The sequence below is a fragment of the Mobula hypostoma genome, chromosome 5, assembly GCF_963921235.1.
Source record: "Mobula hypostoma chromosome 5, sMobHyp1.1, whole genome shotgun sequence".
Classification (NCBI taxonomy): domain Eukaryota; kingdom Metazoa; phylum Chordata; class Chondrichthyes; order Myliobatiformes; family Myliobatidae; genus Mobula; species Mobula hypostoma.
This window is the reverse complement of record NC_086101.1, coordinates 73114153-73138107: the sequence shown is the minus strand read 5'-3', so window position 1 is coordinate 73138107 and position 23955 is coordinate 73114153. Positions and strand designations below refer to the sequence as shown.

Below are 23955 nucleotides of genomic sequence, written 5' to 3'. Positions count from 1 at the left end.
CTCAATCTGTCCAAGTCCTTCTACAGACACCCTGCTTCCTCAACATCACCATCTGGTCCATGTGACCTACCTACCTTCATCCCTTTCAGCTTCTCAAACGCCTTCTCCTCATTAATAGCAATTATACTCACTCCTGCCTCCTGACACTCTAGAATTTCTGGCATTCTGCTAGTGTTTTCCACAGTGATGACAGAGGCAAAATACTTACTAAGCTCCTCTGTTCTTTGTTCCCCATTACTACCACTCCAATATCCATTTCCGGTGGTCCAATATCCACTCTCGTCTATCTTTTACTCTATATATCGGAAAAATCCCTTTTTAAATCTTTTTTTACATTATTGGCTAGCTTACCTTCATATTTAGACCATAAGACACAGGAGCAGAACTAGGCCATCTGGCCCATTGATTCTGCTCCGCCATTCAATCATGGCTGATCCCTTTTTCTCTATCTCCTCCTCAACCCCAGTTCCCGGTATTCTCCCCATAGCCTTTGATGCCATGTCCTATCAAGAACCTATCAAACAAGAGAAAATCTGCAGATGCTGGAAATCCAAGCAATACACACAAAATACTGGAGGAACTCAGCATTTCGTGTGTGTTGCGTCCCTTCATATTTCATCTTTTCTCTCATTATGGCTTTTTTTTGGCTGCCTTCTATTGGTTTTTAAAAGCTTCTCAATCTTCTAACTTTCCACTAGTTTTTGCTACATTTTCGGCCCTCTCTTGCTCTTTTATTTGTCTTTAACTCCCCTTGTCAGCCATGGTTGCCTCATCCTCCCTTTAGAATATTTCATCTTCGGGTTGTATCTATAGTGCACCTTCCAAATTCTTCCAGAAACTCCAGCCATTGTTCTGTCATCATCCCTGCTAGTGTCCCCCTCAAATCAACTTTGGCCAGCTCCTCTCTCATGCCTCTGTAGTTCCCTTTACTCCACTGTAATACTGACACATCTAATCTAATTTCCTTCTCAAATTGCAAGTGTGAATTCTATCATATTATGATTACTGGCCCCTAAAGGTTCCTTTACATTAAGCTCACAAATCAAATCTAAGTCATTACATAACATCCAATACACACCACCCCCTCTGCCTACCTGCCCATCCTTTCAATATTCTTGGATTCTTGTATTCTTGGATGTTAAGCTCCCAACTGTGATCTTCTTCCAGCCACAACTCAGTGAAGACCACAACATGATAACTGCAAATGAGACTACCTGCGCTACAAAATCATCCACACTATTCCGCATACTGTGTGCATTCAAATATAACAGCTTCGGTCCTGTATTCAACACTTTTAAAAAATTATTTTGACCCTCTGTTACACCTTAACTCATCCCACTAACTGCAATTTTACCCCATCATATGCCTGTTGTTCCTCACAGTCTCACTACACAATGCATCGAGATGTATATCACCGGCACCATCCTCAGCCCTGTCACTCTGGTTCCCACCCCCAAGCCAGATTAGCTTCAACCTTCCCCAACAGCTCTAGCAAAGCTGCCCCAAGGATATTGGTCCCCTTTGGGTTCAGATATAACCTATCCTTTTTGTACACGGCATATCTTCCCCAGAAGAGATCCCAATGATCCAGATACCTGAAACGATGCCCCTTGCACAGATCTGCAGCCACAGACAACAATCCAGAGATTTCTACACTGGAGGTCTGCTTTTCAGCTTTCTGTATGACTCCCTATATTCTCTCTTCAGAACCTTCCTCACTTTCCTACCCATGTCATTGGTACAAATATGTACCTCGACTTCCTGCTGTACACCCTCCCCCATTAGAATGCCATGGACCAGATCTGAGACATTCCTGACCCTGGCACCTGCGAGGCAACGTACCATCTGGGAGTCTCTCTTTAAGTCCACAGAATCTGCTTTCTGCTCCTCTAATTATTAACTATCACTACTACACTCCTGCCAAAAATTCCTGCAACTATTAACTGCGAAAATTATAGAACAATCAGTCTTATGAGTCACATAATAAAGATTTTGTTGAGAATTGTTCTGAGTCGAATTAAAAACAAGGCCAGAAACTTCTAAATTGCAATATGGGTTTATTGAGGATAGGGGAACTTGGAACGCAATTTCCATACCACGAATGCTTTCAGAAAGGGCAACTGAATATCAAAATGATGTCTTTTTATGTTTTATTGATTTCACTAAAGCATTCGACAAAGTGCAACATGAAAAAATATTTCAAATTCTCACTAAACTACATTGACAGAAGGGAACAACAACTGCTTCAAAATTTATATTGGAATCAAACAGCAGCAGTAAAAATTGGTGATAATATAAGCAGTTGGACTAAAATTCAAAGAGGAGTTAGACAGAGATGCGTTGCCTCACCGGAATTATTTAATATCTACAGTGAAGTGACTCTCAGAGAAATAGAAGACCTAGATGGGATAAAAATTGGAGGTGTTAACATCAACAATATATGATATGCAGACGATACCACCCTAATAGCAAGTGCTGCAGAAGACCTATAGATCCTCCTAGACAAAGCAGTACAAACAAGTGCAGATTTTGGTATAACCATCAACTGTAAAACAAAACAAATGTATGGTAATATCAAAACAGCAGGATACTCCCAACCGCCAATTGTAATCGGTAACCAAGAGATTGAACAAAAGACCAGCTTTAACTACCTTGGTAGCTTTATATCACAAGATGCTAGAAGTAAAGTAGAAATAAAAAGAAGAATTGCCATTGCCAAAACCAACTTCCAAAAAATGAAAACTATTTTTACCAACAGACCCATTTCTAGGACAACAAGGCTTAGCCTTCTAAAATGTTACATCTGGACAATCTTGCTGTATGCTTCCGAAACATGGACTATAACACCAGAACTCCAAAGAAACTTAGAAGCAACAGAAATGTGGTTTCTTAGAAGAATGCTGAAACTATCATATAGAGATAGGGTAACTAATGAGACAGTAATCCAACGTGCCCATACAAAAAGATCTTTAATGAGAACATTAAATAAGAGGAAACTTAAATTCCTGGGCCATGTCATCAGAAAGGGAGAAATAGAATGCCTTTCATTACAAGGCCGTATGCCTAGGAAATGCGGAAGAGGAAGGCAAAGAAGAAAATATATGGGCACTGTGGAAGAACTAACAGATCTAAGTGTGTGAGATATCATTGACGCTGCGATGTGGAGAGCCATGATTGCCCAGGCATATAACGTGCAAGGCACATGAAGAAGAGAAGACTACACTCCTCTTCTCCCCTCTTCCCTTCTGATCCACAGAGGCATACTCTGTGAAATACTTGAAGGGAATCTGAGGGGCAATCTACATTCTTTTAAGTAGCAAGTGAGAAAACGACATTGCTGCAAGACGGCAGCCATTTGAAAAGAGCAATTCTCTTTTCTTTATTAATCTTTTTATGGATTTAAAAGGAGCATAAATACAATCAAGAGGAGAATTATCTCAAATATATATCAGTAACAATATAAACCGAGATTAAGATAAACATTGTCAAAATCATAGAAATTGTTAAACCAGTATAAAATATATAATAAAAAAAATGAAAATAGCAATTCTCCTCATCATTTTTTGAAGAGAAAAGAAAAACCACTGAGTTTTAAATGAAGAGAAAAAAAAACCACTACACTATATAAAAAGAAACAAAAAAAAACACCAAAAAAAAGGGACTGGGCAGTCCATTTTGAGAACACGGCCAAAAAAAAAGAAAGAAAGACTTTCTGATCAAATCTAAAACTTCAAAAAAAAAGATTGAAAGAGTAATAAATCAAATTAAATGAAAATATTGGATAAAACATTGCCAGATTTGCTCAAATTTAAAGGGTGTATCATTGTCCGACTTCTTATTTTCTCTAAACTTAAACAGGACATAATGGAGGAGAGCCAATAAAATACCATAGGTGAATTAGAATCCTTCCACTTCAATAAAATGGTTCTCCTAGCAGAGCAAGTCTCATCAGGAGTGAGTTTTATTTGAGCCAATAAAAAAGCCAGGTGTAAAAGCAGGGCTGCCATTGTTGGAGTGGGCCAGTATTAGACTGGTCAGGCTTCTGCAAGAATAGATGGAGGCTAAAGCTGCTGAATCATTTGTTATCATTTATTTCGATTGTGGAATCAAAATAGGTTATTGAGAGAGGCAAGTGAAGAGATTATTAGTGCCTTGACCAATATCTTTTGTCCTCCCTGGCTACAGGTAAGGTTCTGGAGGACTGGCGAACAGTTAATGTTGTTCACTATTCAAGAGGGGAACACAGGATAATCCCGGAAACTATAGACTGGTGAATCTCACATCAATGGTAGAGAAGTTACTTGAGACAATTCTTAAGGGTAGGATTTATGTGCACTTGGAAAACCGTGACCTGATTAGGGAGAGCCAGCATGGCTTTGTAAGGGGCAAGTCACGTCTTACTAACTTGATTGAGTTATTTGACAAGGTGATGAGGGTGATTGGTGAAGGTAGAACTGTGAAGGTTTTCTAAATGGATATTAGTAAGATGCTTGACAAGGTCCCTCATGGGAGGCTAATTCAAAGATTAAGGTGAATTGACCATTTGGATTCAGAACTGCCTTGCCCACTGAAGACAGAGGGTGGTGGGTCCAAGAAACTTACTCTAGCTAGAGGTCTGTGGTTACTGATGTCCAACAGGGATCTGTACCGGGAGCTCTGCTGTTTGTGATATATATAAATGACCTAGTTTCAAATGTAGATGGGTGGGCTAGTAAGTTTGCAGATAATACAAAGATTGGTGGCGTTGTGGATAGAGTAGAAGACTGGCAAAGAATACATGTGGATATAGATCAGTTGCAAACTTGGGCAGAGAAATGGCAGATGAAGCTTAACCCGGCCAAGTGTGAAGTATTGCACCTTAGTGGATCAGATGTAAAGATACAGTACTCTGTTAAAGGCAAGATTTTTAACAGTTTTGATGAGCAGAGGGATCATGGGGCCCAAGTTCATAGCTCCCTGAAAGTGGTTTCACAGGTTGACAGGCTGGTTAAGAAGGCTTATGGCATGCTTGTCTTTATTAGCTGAGATACTGAATTCAAAAGTGAGGAAGTTATATTGCAGCATTATAAAACTCCAGTTGGGTTGTCCCTGGAGTATTGCATACAGTTCTGGTCCCTCCACTATAGGATGTCAAGGCGTTGGAGAGGGTGCAGCAGAGGTCCACCAGGATGCTGCCTAGTTTAAAGAACATGTTCTACAATGAGAGTCTAGACAAACTTGGGTTGTTTTCTCAGGAGCGTTGGTGGTTGAGGGGAGATCTGATAAAGGTTTATAAAATTATGAGAGGCATAGGCAGAGTAGAGAAACAGTAACTTTTTCCAAGGATTGAAATGTCTAATACCAGAAGGCACACATTTAAAATGAGAGGAGGCAAGTTCAAAGGAGATGTGAGGAGCATGTTTTAGATACAGAAAGGTGGTTGCTCGGAATGCGCTGCCTGGGGTGGTCGTAGAAGCAGAAACATTAAAAACCTTTAAGAGACGTCTAAATAGGCAAATGAATGTGATGAAAATGGAAGGATACGGGCATTGTGTAGACAGTTTAGTTGGCCATTTGATTACTAATTTATTTGGTTCAGCACAACATTGTGGGCCGAAGGGCCTGTCCCTGTGCTGCAAGTCCAGAGTAAAACACTCAAAATGCTAGAGGCCCTTCATCAGGTCAGGCAGCATCTATGGAGAGGGATATAAAGTCAACATTTTTGGGTAGAGACCCTTCATCAGGAAGGGGGAAGAAACCAGAATAAGGAAGTGGGCGGGGGGGGGAAGAGGAAGGAGAATAAACTGGCAGGTGATAGGTGAGGGGGAAGATAGGTGGGTGGGGAGGGGTGGTGACCCGAGAAGCTGGGAGGTACAAATACAAATTAAAAAGTAATTGAGATCTGCAAAGACTGAAAATGTTACTGATTGATTTGGTCTCCAAATGGAAAGCAGCAGAGCTGGCCAAAGAGAGGGAAATACAAGCTGTCAACAAGGTTAAGTAGTTAGAGCAGCAGAACATCAACAAAAGGATGTAGGAGTTGCAAAATATAGAGCAGGACATCAGGTTACACATGTCCTTCATTCCTAGAGGGAGGAAAACAAACAAAAACTGAGGAGATATTGCAGGCAGATCACTGATTCAGACTGGAAATTAAGTTATCTGAAGTTATACAATTCAATATAGAGGTCAAACACAGAACATCATAGCATAATACAGGCCCTTTGGCCCACAATGTTGTACTGATCTTTTAACCCACTCTAAGATCAGTCCAACCTGTCCCTCCTACACAGCCCTCCGTTTTTCTATCATCCACATGCCAAAGTTTCGTATATATCCTTAATATATGTGTCTCTACCACCACACTGGCAGGGCACTCCATGCACCCAATACTCTCTGCATAAAAAACTTACTTCTGACATCCCCCTTTAAACTTTGCCCCAATCACCTTAAAATTATGCCTCTTCACATTAGCCATGTGAAGAGGCATAATGTCTGAGAAAAAGTCTCTGGCTATCTGCACAATCTATGCCTCTCATCATCTTTTACACCTCTATCAAATCACCTCTCATCCCCCTTTGCTCCAAAGGGAAAAGCTCTAGCTCATAAGAACTCTCTCTAACTCAGGCAGCATCCTGCTAAATCCGAAGCATTAACCATTGAGATTCCCATAAATGCAGCCTGACCTGCTTCGTGTCTGCAACATTTTCTGTTTTTATTCTGAATGTTTTAAAATGTTTATTGACACGGCAGAAAGCAGAAATGAGAACTATTTTTTTCTCTCAACGAATGCTGGGGAAAAACGAGGGTTTTCATTTTCACTTCTGCAATTAAGCTAACACAGGAGACAAAGATCTCATTCTATCCATGACATCAACATTACTAAACACTCTAACCCTTACCTTGACTTTGTGCATGTCAACACCATACATCTCCAGCCACTTGGCTTTGTTGAGATAGTTTATTTCTGCTTGAGAGGGCGTCTGACCTCTGCAAAGAGAAAAGATTGTGAAATTCGGCCGCTCACGTGCCAGGTGAAGCTCTGCAGATAACATTCATGCCTCTAGAACAGAAGGTTGTGAGTTCAAGCCCCATTTCAGGATGAAACACAAGAAACAGGGACAGTCGAGTACAACACTAACTAAGGGAAGGTCACTTCAATTGAAATGCAGAACCAGATTCGGGTTTAATATCACTGGCGTACGCTGTGAAATTTGTTACTTTCATTTAACAAGTGCTTAAATGCCATGCTACTTTCTCAAATTTTAGTTAAAATTGTGGGATTGTGGGGTCATGGTTGCTTCTTCACTCAACATGTCACATGACAGATTTTGTCAATTATCACACTGCTCTTTTGGGGCTCCTGCTGTGCAAAATGTAAGAACAATAATTTCATCAAGTGCACATTAGCTGCAAAGTGCCCTGAAGATCTCGAAGTCAGGAAAGGCTCCAGATTTTCAAAGACCAGCCTACACGCTCCAATGCAACTACACGGTAGTGTAGCAGTTAGTCCTATGTTATTGCAGCTCAGGGCGTCGGAGTTCAGAGTTCAATTCCAGCGTCATCTGTAAGGAGCCTACACATCCTCCCCGTGGAATGCGTGGGCTTTCTCCGGGTGTTCTGGTTTTCTCCCACAGTACAAAGACGTACCAGTCGGTAGGTCAATTGGTCATTGTAAATTGCCTGTGATTAGGCTAGGGTTGCATCAAAGGTTGCTCGGGCGCTGCGGCTCGACTCAAAGGGCGGGCGGACGGAGGAAGGGGAGAAAGGAGGGAGGGGCCAGCGACTGTTGGAAAAAAAAATCCCAGCTGCGCAGATTTCACAAAAAGCAGGAGAAATATAATGCAGCTAGTTACTCTCATCAACAAACAAATGGGCGATGCCACTGGCAACACCATCATGGAGCAAGTTCCAAAATTCCCTACTGGATTCTCCCACACATCAAATCATCAGAGCTGGCCTGACCAATACTTGCATGTACGCATTTCCATCTGCCGACAGCCAGATATCACAAGTCAGACTGAAGGGTGCTAAATCCCTTTTCATCAACCACTGTCCCAACAGAGGTCAGCTGTTGATGCACACTGAGATCAGGGGTCAACTTACACAAGGGTGTGACTTTGTACCTGTCACTTCCCACTCCCAAATAACAAGAACCAGAGAATTTCTTTCAACAGTTGACCTCCTCTCAATGCACCGTGCCACAGTGCCCAAACCCAATGAGAACGGTGCTGATGGAAAACATTCCTCAGTGTTGAGGAAAGCATGCAGGGGAGATTGTCAGGATAACTCAGAGTTCAATGTTAATTTATTATGAAAGTATCATATACAACCCTGAGATTCATTTTCTTGTGGGCATACTCAATGAATCCAGAATAGAATAATAACCATAATAGAATCAATGAAAGACTGCACTAACTTGAGTGCTCAACCAGTATGCAAAAGACAACAAACTGTGCAAATACAAAAAGAAATAAGCAATAAATATCGAGAACACGAGATGAAGAGTCCTTGAAAGTGGGTTCATTGGTTACGGGAACAGTTTAGTGAAGGAGCAAGTGAGGTTGAGTGGTTCAGGAGCCTGATGGTTGATAAGTAATAACTATTCCTGAACCCGGTGGTGTGAGTCCTGAGGTTCCTATACCTTCTTCCTGATGGCAGCAGCAAGAAAAGAATAAGGAAGCCCACAGCTCTCCTGGAGAACCTGAAAACTCCTGTTTCTCCTGTTCCTAAACATAAATGCCTTTAAGTCTTTCTCTCCTTGAGCATTCCACACAGGGGTAGACAAAGACTGCAGTCAATCTGATGACAATGGTGGAGCCCAACCTACAGCACTAAAACAGAATGTTATCGGATTCCAGGTGGGTTCCACACTCACTTGCCCAGGAAGAGACAAAATGCTTCACAGCCAATGAATGATATACTTTTGAACTGACACAGATTCTACCAGGCTCGGAAATAAATGTCTCTTGCCACCAGCCCGACTTTCACCATGACTGAAATGCAAGGAAATGAGGAACAGGGAAATAGGGTTAGTCCGACTGGAAGTTGGTATAAACTTGATGGACAGACTGGCCTCCTATCTTAATAAGTAAATATTGCATGGCGAGACATCAGTTTAATATTGAAATCTGTGCTGGATAACAAATAAATAGATTTGCATTTCTATAAAATGCTGAAGAAACTCAGCAGGTCAGGGAGGACCTATGGAGAGGAATAAAGAGTTGATGTTTTGGGCTGCAACCCTACACCAGCCCCGATATTGACTCTTTATACCTCTCCAAAAATGCTGCCTGACCTGCGGAGTTCCTCTAGCATTTTGTGTGTGTAACTCTGGATTTATAGCATCTGTAAAATCTCTTGTTTTTCGAATTTACAGTATATTGTCTCTTTGACAAGTCTATCAAAATGATTCACAACTAACAAGGTACTTTTGAAGTATAGTTACTATTATAATGCAGAACAACTCCAATATCATAAACTAATAAACCTTGATGGTAATTTTTTGATGTATATTGTGACAGGATCCTGAATTACCCCTATGAACTGTGCTCATTTACCTCTATTAACTGTGCTTTTGAAAAGAGAAAGACAGAGAGAGTTATTTAACATTGATATCTTGTTTTGAAGAGAGAGAGAGAGAGAGAGAGAGAGAGAGAGAGACGGACGAAGACTAACTGTTGGACTGTCACTTTAAGGCACTGGAAGTAACTTTTGGATTTCTGCTGAGTTGGAGGGAGAGATGGCACTAAGCAGCTCATAAGTTGCTATGGTAACCGAAGGCAGTGTTATTTGATGGACACTCAATGTTATGATTTTCGGCAGTGTTTTGATACTTCCCAAGGACATGGCATGTTTGTCTGTGTAAGAAATGTACAAAGAAAGGAGGAGTTATTTGAGTCTCAGTTGGTGCTCAGCATGGGAAGATAAAATAGGAGGTCAGATGATATAGACCTCAGTCACATGTTTTGGACACAGAATGAGCTTTGTTGTGCCCGCAGAAAAAGTGGATTTTGGAGGATCGATCAGTCGCTCTTGCAGTGAAAAGGAAAGGGGTTGACTGGTGGGGAGTTGTCCATGTGTCCACCCTCGCCTGGGTGATAGCTCCACCACAGAAAACCGGTCCCCTTTGTTAAAGTCACAGTTGGTGACTTCTAAAGGATTTCGAAGGACAACGAGAAGATCGACGGCATCAGCTCACCTGAAGACTCAAATCTCCCCCTCTCTCTCTCTCCATCACTACTCAACTAAATACCACGAACGGAACTGAACTGAACTTTACTCATCATCGTAAGACTGTATCTTTTTACCCCAAGACTTAAAGAAGCTTGGTTTTTCATAAATATATTTCCACACTTACTGATTTACTTATATATGTAATCATTGCTAACCTGTTTGATTTATCTACATTTATATTACTGTATTGCGTAGTTACTATTAAATATTATTAGTTAATAGCAATACTGGACACCAAAGTGTTTTCTATTTCTGCTGGTTCTTTATTCCCGTCACGGGGTATGTGACAAAATAACATAACAACATAGTAAATATTATCCTGGGCTCTCCACCCAGGCTGAGAGAATGAGAATGTCAAACCTGCATTCTTTCCACTTCTCAAAGATGGCAAACTCCATCTCCTCCACCTGATCTGGCACAAATCGGAATTCAGACACCAAGTCCGGCCCATTTTCCGAAGGATCACAGTCGCCCAATTCAGCTGTGTTGAAGAAATCAGAAAACAACCATGAGAAAATTAAGAGTTCTTTCTCTTCCATTTTCCTTATGATATCTCAGTTTAAAAGAGAAACATTGAAAGTTAATCAGAAAATCTGTGAATGACTCTCCCAAAAAAGGCGAAGGCCAAGTAGCAATACAGTAAAGACTACTTAATCCTGGCTTCTACGTTCTTGTATACGGTAGCCATCAAGAGCCAAGAGCCAGCTGTACCCATTAGCTGTACTCAACTGGAAACTTCCAGTCACAATTCAGAACACTATGGTTGAAGATCCATTCCAGTGACTCGAGGACAAACTCTGAGCTGTCACTCCACAGTAGCACTGAGGGTGTACTATACTCTCAAAGCTGCGGATCTTTGAAAAGATAAAAAGGTGGAGTTTGAGTGCACAATGTGAAATTTCAGTTAGAAGTTTTTAGAAAACCTGATGGCATGAATATCATTTTCTCCTTCCGGTAAGAACTTATTTCTCTCTCCCTCCCCTCTTCTTTTATTCCTCATTCTGGCCTCTTACCTCTTCTCACCTGCCTAATCACCTCCCCCTGGTGCCCCTCCTCCCTCCTTTTCTCCCATGATCTACTCTCCTCTCCCATCAGATTCCTGCTTCGACAGCCGTTTACTTTTCCTTCCCACCTGGCTTCACCTATCACCTTCGAGATACCCTCTTTCCCCCCCCCCCCACCTTTTTATTCTGGCATTTTCTCCCTTCCTCTCCAGTCCTGGAGACAGATCATCACATGAAACGTCGACAGCTTTATTCATTTCCATGGATGCTGACTGACCTGCTGTGCTCCTCCAGCACTTTATGTGTGTTGCATAGACATAGTACTTAGAACACAGATACATGACAGCATAGTACAGACTTTCTGGCCCACCATTTTGTGCTGATCTTTAGAACTACTCCAAGATCAATCTAACCTTCTCTACCATGTAGTCCTCCGATTTTTTTCAGCAATGCGCCAATCTAACAATTGTCAGTGCAGTTAGCACTAACTGATGTAATCTGTCAAGTAGCAAGTAACAGTTGAGCCACAATTTTTTCATCAATAACGATCTGACCACTAATCTTTGGCACCAGCACTGAGCCTCTCCCCGCCAACCACCACCCGCTCCCCCCAGCCCCCCGTCATTATTAGTAACCAGGAAACAAACAGGACCAGCCACGTAAATATTATGGCTGCAAGTCAGAAGATCAGCATTTTTATGACAAGTAACTCACTTCTTGAAAACTTTCCACTAATGACAAAGGGCAAGCCAGCAGCCTGATGAAACATTTTGCTTGTCTGGTTGTAGGTAACATAAATGGGTGCTTTTCAGGGTGGGAGGCAGGGATTACTCGGGAGCACAGGAATCAGTGCTTGGACCTCAGCTATTCAGAATATATAGCAAATCATCTGGATGGGTAGAAATCAAGCACAATATCCCACAGGTTATTTATTTACTACACTAATCTGGCAGGATTGTCAACTACAAGAATGCAAAGAGGTTTCAAGGTGGCTCAGACAGATGGAGGAAGTGTGTAAAGCATAGACAGATGCATTTTATGTGAATAAATATCAGCGCTCAGTTTAGTAGGAAAACAGGCAGGTGGCACATTATTCAAATGATATCAGATGATGGAGAATTGATGCACTAAGACGTTTGTGTCTCCAAGGAGAAGTTACTGAAAGCAAAAGTGTAGTTAAAAGGTAAATGTAAGGGTAAAAGTTAAGTAGTTTGTTGGATTCTAAATGAGAGGGTTTGAATACAGAAATATGGATGTCTTTCTAAAATTATACAGTATATTGGTGAGACCGCATTTAGAGTACTGTGTCCAATTTTGACCTCCTTACCCAAGATAGTTATCATAAATGGAATGCAGCGAAATATCACCAGAGTGATTGTTGGGGCGGCGATGCTTACACAAGAGAAGATTAGGTTGACTTGGTCAGCAAGCACTGGGGATTTTTCACTGGAGACAGAGGGGATATCAAATTCAGGCGTACAGAATTCTGAAGGTGTCACATAAACTGGATGTGGAAAGGACAGTGTACAAAGTGGGATGTTACATCTACAAGGCAGGGGAAGCCGAACAGACCTGGACAAACATTTCTTCAGGTGGTGGTAAAACCTGTTCAATTTGCTATGGCAGAGACTGTAACACCAAGCTGCTGAATATTTCTAAGGTGATAGATAGATTCCTTAACACAAAAAGATAGAGAGGTACGTGATGAGAATGGGAACATGATATTAAAATAAAGAATCGGTCATGAATGTTCGAAGCAGGTCAAAGGGCCGAGTGGCCTGTTCCCATGCCCATTTCCTACATTTGTAAATCCATAAAATACCTTGCAATTACTAGTCTGGGCTACTTGGACCACGCATGCCAGTCTCGAAGACCAACAGAGGCAATGAGAAGAGTGCAGTGCGCTGGGATACCACGCTCCCTGCCAAGCCGCATGCCATCCCAAAGTGATGCAACCTCCTTTCTAATGCATTGTAGGGGAATCTTCACCAGAACTGGAGTGATTCAGGTGGTGGCTCATTGTCATCTTCTCAAGAATAATAAAGGAATGGACAACAGTGATGATTTTTAATGCCACCAACATTAAAAATTTTAAGATGAGGTATTACCCAAGGCACATCTGAACTATCAGGCTCTAGTAGCACTGTGTCATGGATATTCTGCCTGGTTATCTGCCCAATATTATCCCTCAACTAGCAGCACTGGAAATTAGATAACTGGACGTTAGCACACATACAGTGATTCCCATCCCACCTAAAGTACTGTGCGAAAGTCTAAGGCACATGTATAAAGCTGGGGAACCTAAGGCTACGTCTACACTACGCCGGATAATTTTGAAAACGCCAGTTTCAAGTAAAAATGACAGGCGTTGTTTTTCAAAATATCTCCATCCGCACTGGACGGATATTTGGGCATATCTCCTCCTACTGGGCATGCGCAGGACACACAGAAAACAAGCGAAGAGGAAACGATATACTTGGTGCGCGTTTGTCCAGTTACAGAGTAGAAAAACTTAAAAGGCTCTCGCGCAGGAGGACTTAAAACTAAAAAAAACAAATACTGGAAGGTATGGAGGCAACCGACAGGGAGTTCACGGACAGTATGACCCGACTGACGATGAACACTGAAAAACTGACCAACTCTGTTGCGTTAATAAAGCACCTTGTTAAATGTATAAAACATGTCTGCATCAGTGTTATCTTGTATTTCCATACAATGTTACATTAGGCTGTTACACATCTATTGTCAGAGAAGTACTTGCATAAATAGGTAAACCACCTTCATACAAGCAAGGACAGAAAACAGGGCAAAGTGAGTATACTTATTTATTCAGTAAACTATGGGTCAAAGTATTTGGTGAGTACATTTCTAACTCTTCTGGCTTCAGTCTCGTTGCCGTCTGTTCTGAAATTGTTTGGTTATGTGGGGGGTTGCGTTCAAGAAAACAACGAAATGCCGCGCTGCGGCCATCTGTTCCAGCACGTCATGACAGCGTTTTTAAACAGTCAAAAAAGCTCACTTTACAATTTAACTCTCACGCCATTCACACCGACTGCCTGTTGCGCAGTACCAAGCAGAAGCAGAAAAAGCATTGTTGTTGTGGTGTTGTCATGACAGCGTTTTAAAATCTCTCCGTTTACCCCCATACACAGTACGCTGGATATTAGGCGTTTTCAGATTTATTCACTCTGGAGACCGTTTCTGAAAATCTCCGTTTTCGGGGGATGAAAACGCTGCTTTAGTGTGAACGGAGGGTCAAAACGAAGAGAAAAAGCTTTGTTTTCAAAATTATCCGGTATAATGTGGACGTAGCCTACGACTTGTGCACAGTACTGTAGTAATTTTATGTATTGCACTGTACTGCTGCCACAAAAAAAAACAAATTTCATGGCATATGATGGTAAACCTGATTCTGATATGGGTCTCTATTGTGGACTGAAAGTGGGAAAGGGGCAGGGAGAGGGGAATCATGGTTGGGAAAAGGGGAAGGGAGAGGGGAGGAAGCAGGAGCACCAGAGAGACATGTTGTAATGATCAATAGACCAATGCCGGGATCAAATGACCCTGCCTGGTGTCTCAGGGCTGGGTGTGTCTGTACACGTGCCACTCCCCAGCCCGGCACTCCACCCTCGCCATGTTCATCATCCTTTGCTTCTGCCAGATTTGCAGTACAAACTCGCTCTCTGCTCTACGTTGACAAGTACAGTACTGTGAAAAGGTCTTAGGCATCCTAGCGATATATACGTGCCTAAGACTTTTGCATCGTACTGTACTTCTGAAGCTGTGAGACCAAAAGAAATTTGCAGAGGTCTACATGCAAGTAGCAAAATGGAGATGAGAGGAAGGAAGGAAGGTAGGTACAGTGGTGAAAGAGTACAGTAATAGGAGAGAGAAGGTGAAGGATAAAGAGATTACATCAACAGCAGGCAGCCTGCATGGAACAAGCTTTCAAAATGGTAGTCCTGGACTGTAAATAGGTCTGAAATGTTTGAGACATGAAATAAAAACCCCTGGAGTATCTGAAAGTCCTTTATTAAAGCTTTACTCCTACATTATGACATTTTAAGGCCATCTAGGTAAACACAAACATCAGCAGTGCTAATGCTTCTCTCAGGATAGAAAGCCTTTTTAAAAAAAAAAGATGGAGAACTAATATTGTACACTGCAATCCGATCATTTAGTGCTCCTCAAAAATTCACCAGTGATTTTTTAATATACATTTATTGAGACACAGCACAGAACTGGCTCTTCCGGCTTTTCGAGCTACACCGCCCAGCAATCCCTGATTTAACCTGAGCCTAATCACAGAACAACTTGCAATGACCAATTAATCTACCAAATGGTACAACCTCGGACTGTAGGCGGAAACCGGAGCACCCAGTGGAAACTCATGCGGTCACAGAGAACCCATGCAAACTCCTTACAGACAGTGGCAGGAATTGAACCCGGGTCGCTGGTACTGTGAAGTATTGTGCTATGCTACCACGTGAATGCTGGGCGACGATATGGCTAACCATACCCTCAATACACTCTCAAGGATTATTGTATCCTCAGCGACACATTTTCACATAGCAGTAAGAATCTGATCAGTTGTTAGTCCAAACGATTGAAATATGGAACAAATGGCAGAGCAACATCATGTGTACAAAGTACCTACAAGATACTGTTTCTGTATTGTAAATGAGAATGACAAAACCACAGCTACAAGCAGCTTAAGAACCAACTTGCCGACCCCCTAACACGATAAAATGTCATTTTCCATATTTCCCATTTCTGAAGTAAAAGGGAAACTTTCTCAGATGTTCTGTTTGATCAGCTGTCATTTTGGAGAACCTTTCTAGCTATCATTTTACAATGGAACGTCACAGTTGTCAAAGCAGCAAAATACACTCAATGCAGCCTAGACAGCCTCTTAACCAGAAAAAACGGTTCTATTATATTAATGTGACCTCACAATAAATGACACTAACCTTGAAGGGCGTATGCTGCCAGCTGAACTGATGTGTCATAAGGGCAATCTAACCTGGATGGTTGGAGGGGAAAGAAACAAAAGAGTTTAGTTCAATAGCAGTAAACAGGGAACTCACACCAGGCATTGGAGCACTGAGCAACAGGATATGATTTCTACTCAGAATTCAACATTCAAAACAACTCCAATTGCAATGTGGCTTTCAAGAAAAGCAGATAGCAAAATTTTTGTGTCTACCAGAAAAATAAATAATAATTTTTAAAAAATGATTAACAATAATTTAAAAGTATTTTTTAGTGTTTGCTGTAACAGAACCAGAGGCCAAGTTAACCAATATTATGTTTGTTAACTTTGTACATAAAGCTGATAGGATTCAGATAAAATCTTGCTAATTCAAGAACTGACATTATTTAAGCATATTTGTGAGCTTTTCAAAACATGTTCCATGCACGCTTACCATAGACTGTAATACCGATGACTGACACTATTAAGTGCTAAATTATTTTGGGCTGCATTTATTGAAATGCACAGGAGTGATTGACGTTACCCTTGAACAAAAATTGGGCACAACTACCAAAGTCTCAAGCAGAACTGATGCAACATTCCAAAAGCACAACTCTCTTTCCAAGCGACACATTGATACATACAGGGTGTTATGACTCCTTCATTGTTGCTACTTTGTAGTCCTGGAAATCCCTACTTAGAGGCTGGGAGTGCCTACATCGCAAGATCCACAATAGTTTAATGAGAACACTGACTGCCACCTTCCAGGACAATCAGAGTTAATATTAACTGTAACTCTCCCTCCACCCCCCACATGTTAAAGAAAGCATTTTATTGAAAGTATCTGTTCGCCAGATTGGGAGAAACCCCCACTTTTAATGTTTAAGTACATCTAGGGTGTACTTCTTAAAATGAACATGTTCTAAGTTAAGCAACAATTAGCGAAGATGGAATTGGAGAAAGTTGAAATTGACACATTTATTCCCAATATGAGGGGGATAGATAGAGTTGACGTGGGTAGGCTTTTTCAATTGAGAGTGGGGGAGATTCAAACAAGAGAACATGAGTTGAGAGTTAAAGGGCAAAAGTTTAGGGGTAACATGAGGGGGAACTTCTTTACTCAGAGAGTGGTAGCTGTGTGGAACGAGCTTCAGCAGAAGTGGTTGAGGCAGGTTCGATGTGGTCGTTTAAAGTTAAATTGGATAGCTATATGGACAGGAAAGGAATGGAGGGTTATGGGCTGAGTGCAGGTTGGTGAGACTAGTAAGAGTTCAGCACGGACTAGAAGGGTCGAGATGGCCTGTCTCCGTGCTGTAATTGTCATATGGTTATATGGTTACATTTTGGATAAACAGTTTTTGTCCAGTTGACATGAAGTCAGAATATTAAAGAGAGTTGACAGTCTTCCTTTCTCCTCCACTTGCTAAAGCAACTGACACAAAATGCAGGGTTAAGCATTGGTCATTATCTCATAAGATGTTGTAAACCAGCCCACAAAGGGCTTGCAGGCTAATCGACAATCAAGCCTGTAGTTATCCTCACCCAATTGCTCTGCAACAGTGTTTGGGCTAAGGCACTGCTAAATCTGTCAGGTAAAAATAGTCAATGGAATTATGCTTGGGACACTCCTGATCTGCATAACCCTTGGTCCTATCAAAGAGTATCGTCAACACCACCTCACTTGATCTGCCTTTTCCTCCCACACTTCTTTGTCTGCCTCTTTCCATCTACCACCCACTGGTTTGTTCTTCCAATTCCTTCCCTTCCCAGACTCAGCTGTCTCCATCTGCCCAATCACCTTCAACTTTCCTCAGTCCACCAATCACCTTTCCACCTATCTCCATCTGCCCAATCTCCTTCACCTTCCGTCCATCCACCAATCACATTCCCAGCCCTGCCTGTCTCCGTCTGCCCAATCTCCTTCATACTGATCTCACTCATCCAACTTTAAGCCTAATTTCGATCAAAGCAAAAGGAAATTGACATCAAATCACTCACAAAGCAGGTCGAATGTAGGACTTACAAAGCAAAACTCGGATAAAACATAATCAAACTCAACTTACTTGCCACTCAGAATATCCTGCTTCAACTGTAGTACAAACAAGTATCTGTAAATAAAACTTCAGAGTCAAACTAAATACATAAATATACACACACATATATACACACACGAACACACAGGCACACGATGCTTTACACTGCCAAGGATCACGGTTCAATTCCCACCAGTCTATAAGGAGTTTGTACGTTCTCCCTGGGATATCATGGGTTCCCACCAGGTGTTCCAGTTCCATCCACATTTCAAAGATGTAAGGGTTAGGGTAAGTGACTTGTAGCTATGCCATACTGGTGTTAGAAGTGTGAAAACACTTGTGGGCTGCCCCCAGCACATATTTGGACTGTGTTGCTCATTGATGCACGTGATGTGAAAGCTGGTCTTTCTTTAATCTTTACACAGTTCTATTAAGCAGTAAGCTGTGATCTAGAATATACTTTCAATGATGGTAGGAGAAATTCATTATTTCATTATGGAAGTGGATGACTTTTCATTCAAACATAGAATTGGACAGTGCGGGAACAGGGAATGGAGATACCTGCACTGACCATGATGCCAATTTAATCTGCACATTTCCCTGCACGTGGTCTGTGTTCCTCAGTTCCTGCTTGTTCATTACTCTGACTAAATGCCTCTTAAACGTGAGGATCATAACTGATTCCACCACTTCCCCAGGCAGTGCATTCCCTTGCCAGGGGAAACGGTGGAATGAGAAAGGGGAAAGGGAATGAGATTCATCAGACAGGTGATAAATGAACTTCTGTGCTGTTTCAATCTGCGACTTCAAATACAACAGAATTTCAAGGGCAGTAAACCAGCAGAAACCAAATTGAAAAAAAAAACACATGGAAGACATGTCTCTGCAAAATAAAATGCTACAGCAAAGGGAGAAATAAACTCACACTCTGACAGCCAAAGGGCACAAAAAAAATCCCAGGAACCAGTTCAAACAGAGAAAAGTTTTTTACCACTTAAATCAATGACATGGTTGGTCAGTCACATGACCTAACAGCACACTATCAAAGGTCTGTGTGTATCAGTTTTAATACCAGCTAGGCACAGAAGTAGACAGCATGGCACAGAAACTGGGAACTCAACGCTGATCAGGTCACAGCACTGAATCAAATTTCATGGCCACATCCAATTACCCTCAGGTCTGCAGACACCCTGGCTGATCTTTAGACTGCAAGCATTTTAAATGGGAGCAAACAGAACTAAAATAACGTTGCTGTTTTGTACAGGACTGTTTCTGTGCTGTAATTGTTATATGGTTATGTCCAGTGCCCTGGATTATTAGAAGGCAGTAGTTAAAGGGTTCAGAAGATGTCAGAGCACAATGTTTTTATTTAAAGCTACTGAAAACAATGACTGAAGAGTCACACAAGACCGAAAAAGGCCTTCAGTCCAACTGGTCCATGCCAAGCAGAATTCCCATCTCTTCCTGCATTTGGCTAATATCCCTCTAAACCCCGGATTCCACAGACCCATTGCTTAATGGTATTGGCCCATGGCATAAAAAAGGTTGGGAACCCCCGGTCTAAACCATTCCAATCTATATACCTGTTCAACAGTTTTTTACTATTAATGCACCTACCGTCATTTCATATATGCACCACCTTCTGTGTGATAACGTTGCCCAGAAACTCTTCTTAAATCTTTCCACTTTCACTGTAAACCTTATGTCCTCTAATTCTTCATTCCCCAATCTTGGGAAAATACATCACGCATTCCCCCTAACTGTACCCCATTATTTTCCCACTTTCCAATGGATAAAGTTACAAACAGTTCAACCTCTCTACATTTAAGACCGGCAATATCCCTGTAATTTCAAGTTCCAGTGTGCCAATGTGTCTGAGGATCTATGCTGGACCCGACACATTGATGCAGCCTCAAAGAAGGCATGAGAGCGGCTATATTTCATTAAGAGTTTGGGGGACATTTGGCGCGTCACCACACACACTTGCAAATTTCCACAGATATACTGTGGACAGCATTCTAACTGGCCCTATCACCAGCTGGTATGGGGGAGGTTACTGCACAGGATCAAAATAAGCTGCAGAGTTGCAAACTCAGTCAGCTCCATCATGGGCACTGGCCTCCATAGTATCCAGGCCATCTTCACAGAGTGATGTCTCAAAAGCCAGCATCCTTCATTAAAGACCCCCACCACCCAGGACATACCCTGATCTTACTGCTACCATCAGGAGATAGGTACAGAAGCCTGAAGGCACATACTCAATGATTCAGAAACAGTTTGTTCGCCTCTGCCATTCGATTTCTGACTGGACATTGAACCCACGAACACTACCTGACTAACTTTCTACTTTTAAACTCAGTGCCCTGACTGATGAAGGCCAACGTGCCAAAAGCACAAAAGCATCCTTCAGCACCATGTCTACCTGTGACACCATTTTCAAGGACCATGTGCTTGCACTTCTCAGTTCTTCTGATACGCAGCACTCCACAGGGCCCTGCTGTCCACAGCTACTGCCCTGATTTGTCTTCACAAAATGCAAGCAAAGACACGAAGGCTTTGAAGATGGTGCATAAGGTGTTCAGCAAGATGTTGCTTGGACTAAGTAGATTACCTCTGAGAGGTTGGACAAACTTGGCTTGTTTTCTCTGGAGCACTGGTGGCTGAGCAGGGACCTAGTCATAGAGTACTACAGCACAGAAGGCCCTTCAGCCCATCTATCTGTGCTGAACTGCCATTCTACCTTTCCACATCAACCCCCACCTAGAACATAGCCCTCCACACTCCTCCCACCCACATACTTATCCAAATGCTTCTTAAACGCTGCCATCGAACCCACATCCACCACTCCTGCTGGTAGCTCATTCCATAGTCACACCATCCTAAGTGAAGTTGCCCTTCGTGTTCCCCTTAAATATTTCACCTTTCACTCTTAACCTATGACCTCTAGCTTTAGCTTCACCAAATCTCAGTGGAAAAAAGCCAGACTGCATTTACCCTGTCTATACCCCTCAATGTTTTGTACATCTGATTGAAGTATGGACAGGATAGATTCTCAGAATGCTTATCCCAAAGATGGGCATAGGTGAAAGGGGAAAACGCTTCATGGAGATTTGAGAGGCTTTTTTTTTTAGTTACACTACTAAATACCTGGAACGCTATGCTGGGGAGGTAATGTCAACAGGTACTACAGCAATGTTTAGTAGGTCGACAAGCAGGCAGGGACTGGAGGGATATAGATAATGTGCAGGCAAATAATTGGCATCATGGTCAATGCAGTCAAGATAACCAAAAGGCTGTTCATGTCTTGTATAGTTTTATGTTAAATCCCAACATATGCAAGTCCTGCCCACTGATGGACTTCAGTCTCTCGTAAAGCCATATCTGTGGCTTAGCCAACTTTTATAAAAATTGAACAATCATAATTAACTGAAATTCATAAACTGGTAAATATTAAAATAGCATTAAAACATAAAAGTATTAAAATACAGCAATAAATATATAGGATATTTAATTATTTCAGTAAACTAATGTAAATTATCTGTATTTTAAACAAGTTAAGATTAGAGGGAATAGGTTTCGTGGTGAGAGGAGAAACTTATAAAGATCTGAGGGGCAACATTAAAAGATGATGGAGGAACTCAGCAAGTCAGACAACATCTATGGAGGGAAAAGGCTAGTTGACACTGAGTTAAGCCAGCTTCATTTAGATTGAACTAAGTGTCAAATGTCCATTTCCTTCCACAGATGCTGCCTGACTTGCTGAGCTCCTCCAGCGCTTTTTTGTTGCTTCAGATTCCAGCATCTGCAGTCTCTTGTGCCTTGAAGATCTGAGGGGCGAGATTTCCCATATGGGGCAGGGGAAGAGGGGGAGTAGTTCAGTGGAACGAGCTGCCAGAGGAAACAGTGGAGGCAAAAATAATTAGAATGGCGGGCACTTCAGTAGATAAGATAGGAAAGTGTAAAAGGTTAAGGACCTAATGAGAGCATAATAGAGATCACGACTGATATGGACAAGTTGCACTGAAGGGCCTGTTTCATTCTGTGCTGTGATTCTATGATGCTATGCCAGCCACTGAGAAGTTTGAATGGAGTTTTCAAACTCAACCCCCGCTTGGAAGTCAGTCGCTTCTTGTCAACACTTCACATCCTTGATTTATCCACAGATTGAAATATTGTGTTGCCAGTGATTTGGTTTTATTGAGAAATAAACCAATGAATTATCATGCACATTATCAGTGAATTAACTCTGCAGATGCATTAGTTTTTATATTTACATCTGTTATGAGCTCAGACTTAGAAGGCAAACACATTCTGACATGCCTGTAAGAGCCATAGAATTATTATCCAGTACTGAACGTACTGTCAATGCACCTTGGGAAATGCCAGCTGCAGAATTAGATAGTCTAGGTATTGACTCTTCTCTTGTCCACATTTTAACAGAGAACGCCACAGCATAGTACAAGCCATTCGGCCCAGCTCACAATGTTGGGCTGACCCTCAAAGATCAATCAGAAGATTTCTGGTTGAACATATCACAAAGGTCCCAGATTAAATTTCCCCATGTGATATAAAAATTATTTTTATTTATTTTATGTTGAGGTATGGTGTGGAACAGTATCGGCCCCATGAGCTGTACCATCCAGCAACCCACTGATTTAACCCTTGCCTAATCACAGTACAATTTACAATGATCAATTAACCTACTAACCGGTACATCTTTGGACTGTGGGAGGAAACTGGAACTTCCAGCGGAAACCCACGCACACACAGGAAGAACATACAAACGTTCTTATAGAGGATAATGGAATTGAACTCCGACACCGTTAGCTGTACTGGCGTTGTGCTTACCGCTACTCTGCCATTGCGCCCTCAATTAGTTGGTGGCTAAAGGTTGGAGAGACGAGGAAAATGGGCACTCAGGACTGATAGTGGAGAGCAGATGTGGGAAGCTTGTCTAGAATGAGGTTGGCTATGATGTCCGTTATGCCACAGTCACCTCAATTCCAATTGACGAGGTGCCTATATCTGGAGGTATTGGTTGCAATCTTGCTACCTCAACGGTCAGGCATTTGGAGAGAGAGAAATTGGTCTTCAGGTTAAGTTGAGTTTACTATCATGTATAGTGTGCATGTATGCTGAAGATAGGTACAGAAAATAAAAAACTTGCATGCAGCGGTATTACGAACACTTTGGAATAGACAACACACAGAATATACAATATACATAAATTATTCCATAATTTGGGAAAAAGGTGCAAATGCAAAACTGCCTTCTGCATTCCAAACGTTCAGTCCCAATGACTACAATGGAACTAAATATCAAGAGCACAACAGACAGTCAATATTCAACACCTGCTTGCTAATTCTGGCCAAAGTCTAATTTCTTTACAAAGGGTGAAAGGGATGCAGAAAAGGTAGCAGAATGGTTGTCACTAACTTTGAGAAGCTCACAACTGGCTGAAAACCAGAGGCAATGCTCACAGGGTAAGTGACAGAAACATCTTCTCACCTGGTTAATTCTTCATGCAGGTTGTTGGGTTCAGATGAATAAAACTTTACTCGGAGATGAAGACAGTATGGAGGGCCAACTTCAAAGGGAATTGAAAAGCAGATTCAGTACGTATACACAAGAGTAATATTCGAATCACAGTCAGAGTAAATAGCACAGAAACAGTCATTCAGCCCAAATTGCCTGTGCTGGGTTGTTTTTCTGCTTACTACCATCGACCTGC

General features: G+C 41.7%; 1 protein-coding gene across 4 annotated transcripts in view; it reads right to left on the bottom strand.

Annotated features, from left to right (window-relative positions):
• The window catches only part of epb41l5 (erythrocyte membrane protein band 4.1 like 5), a 207315-nt gene that overhangs the window by 99024 nt on the left and 84336 nt on the right, over positions 1-23955 (bottom strand). For all 4 annotated transcript variants that reach the window (XM_063048542.1, XM_063048540.1, XM_063048541.1 and 1 more), the window contains 5 exons: positions 23733-23811; positions 18255-18299; positions 16190-16242; positions 10576-10696; positions 6882-6969 (listed from right to left, as the gene is read on the bottom strand). In XM_063048542.1, the coding sequence (XP_062904612.1) occupies positions 6882-6969; positions 10576-10696; positions 16190-16242; positions 18255-18299; positions 23733-23811 (386 nt within the window). The remainder of the gene's footprint in view (positions 1-6881; positions 6970-10575; positions 10697-16189; positions 16243-18254; positions 18300-23732; positions 23812-23955) is intronic.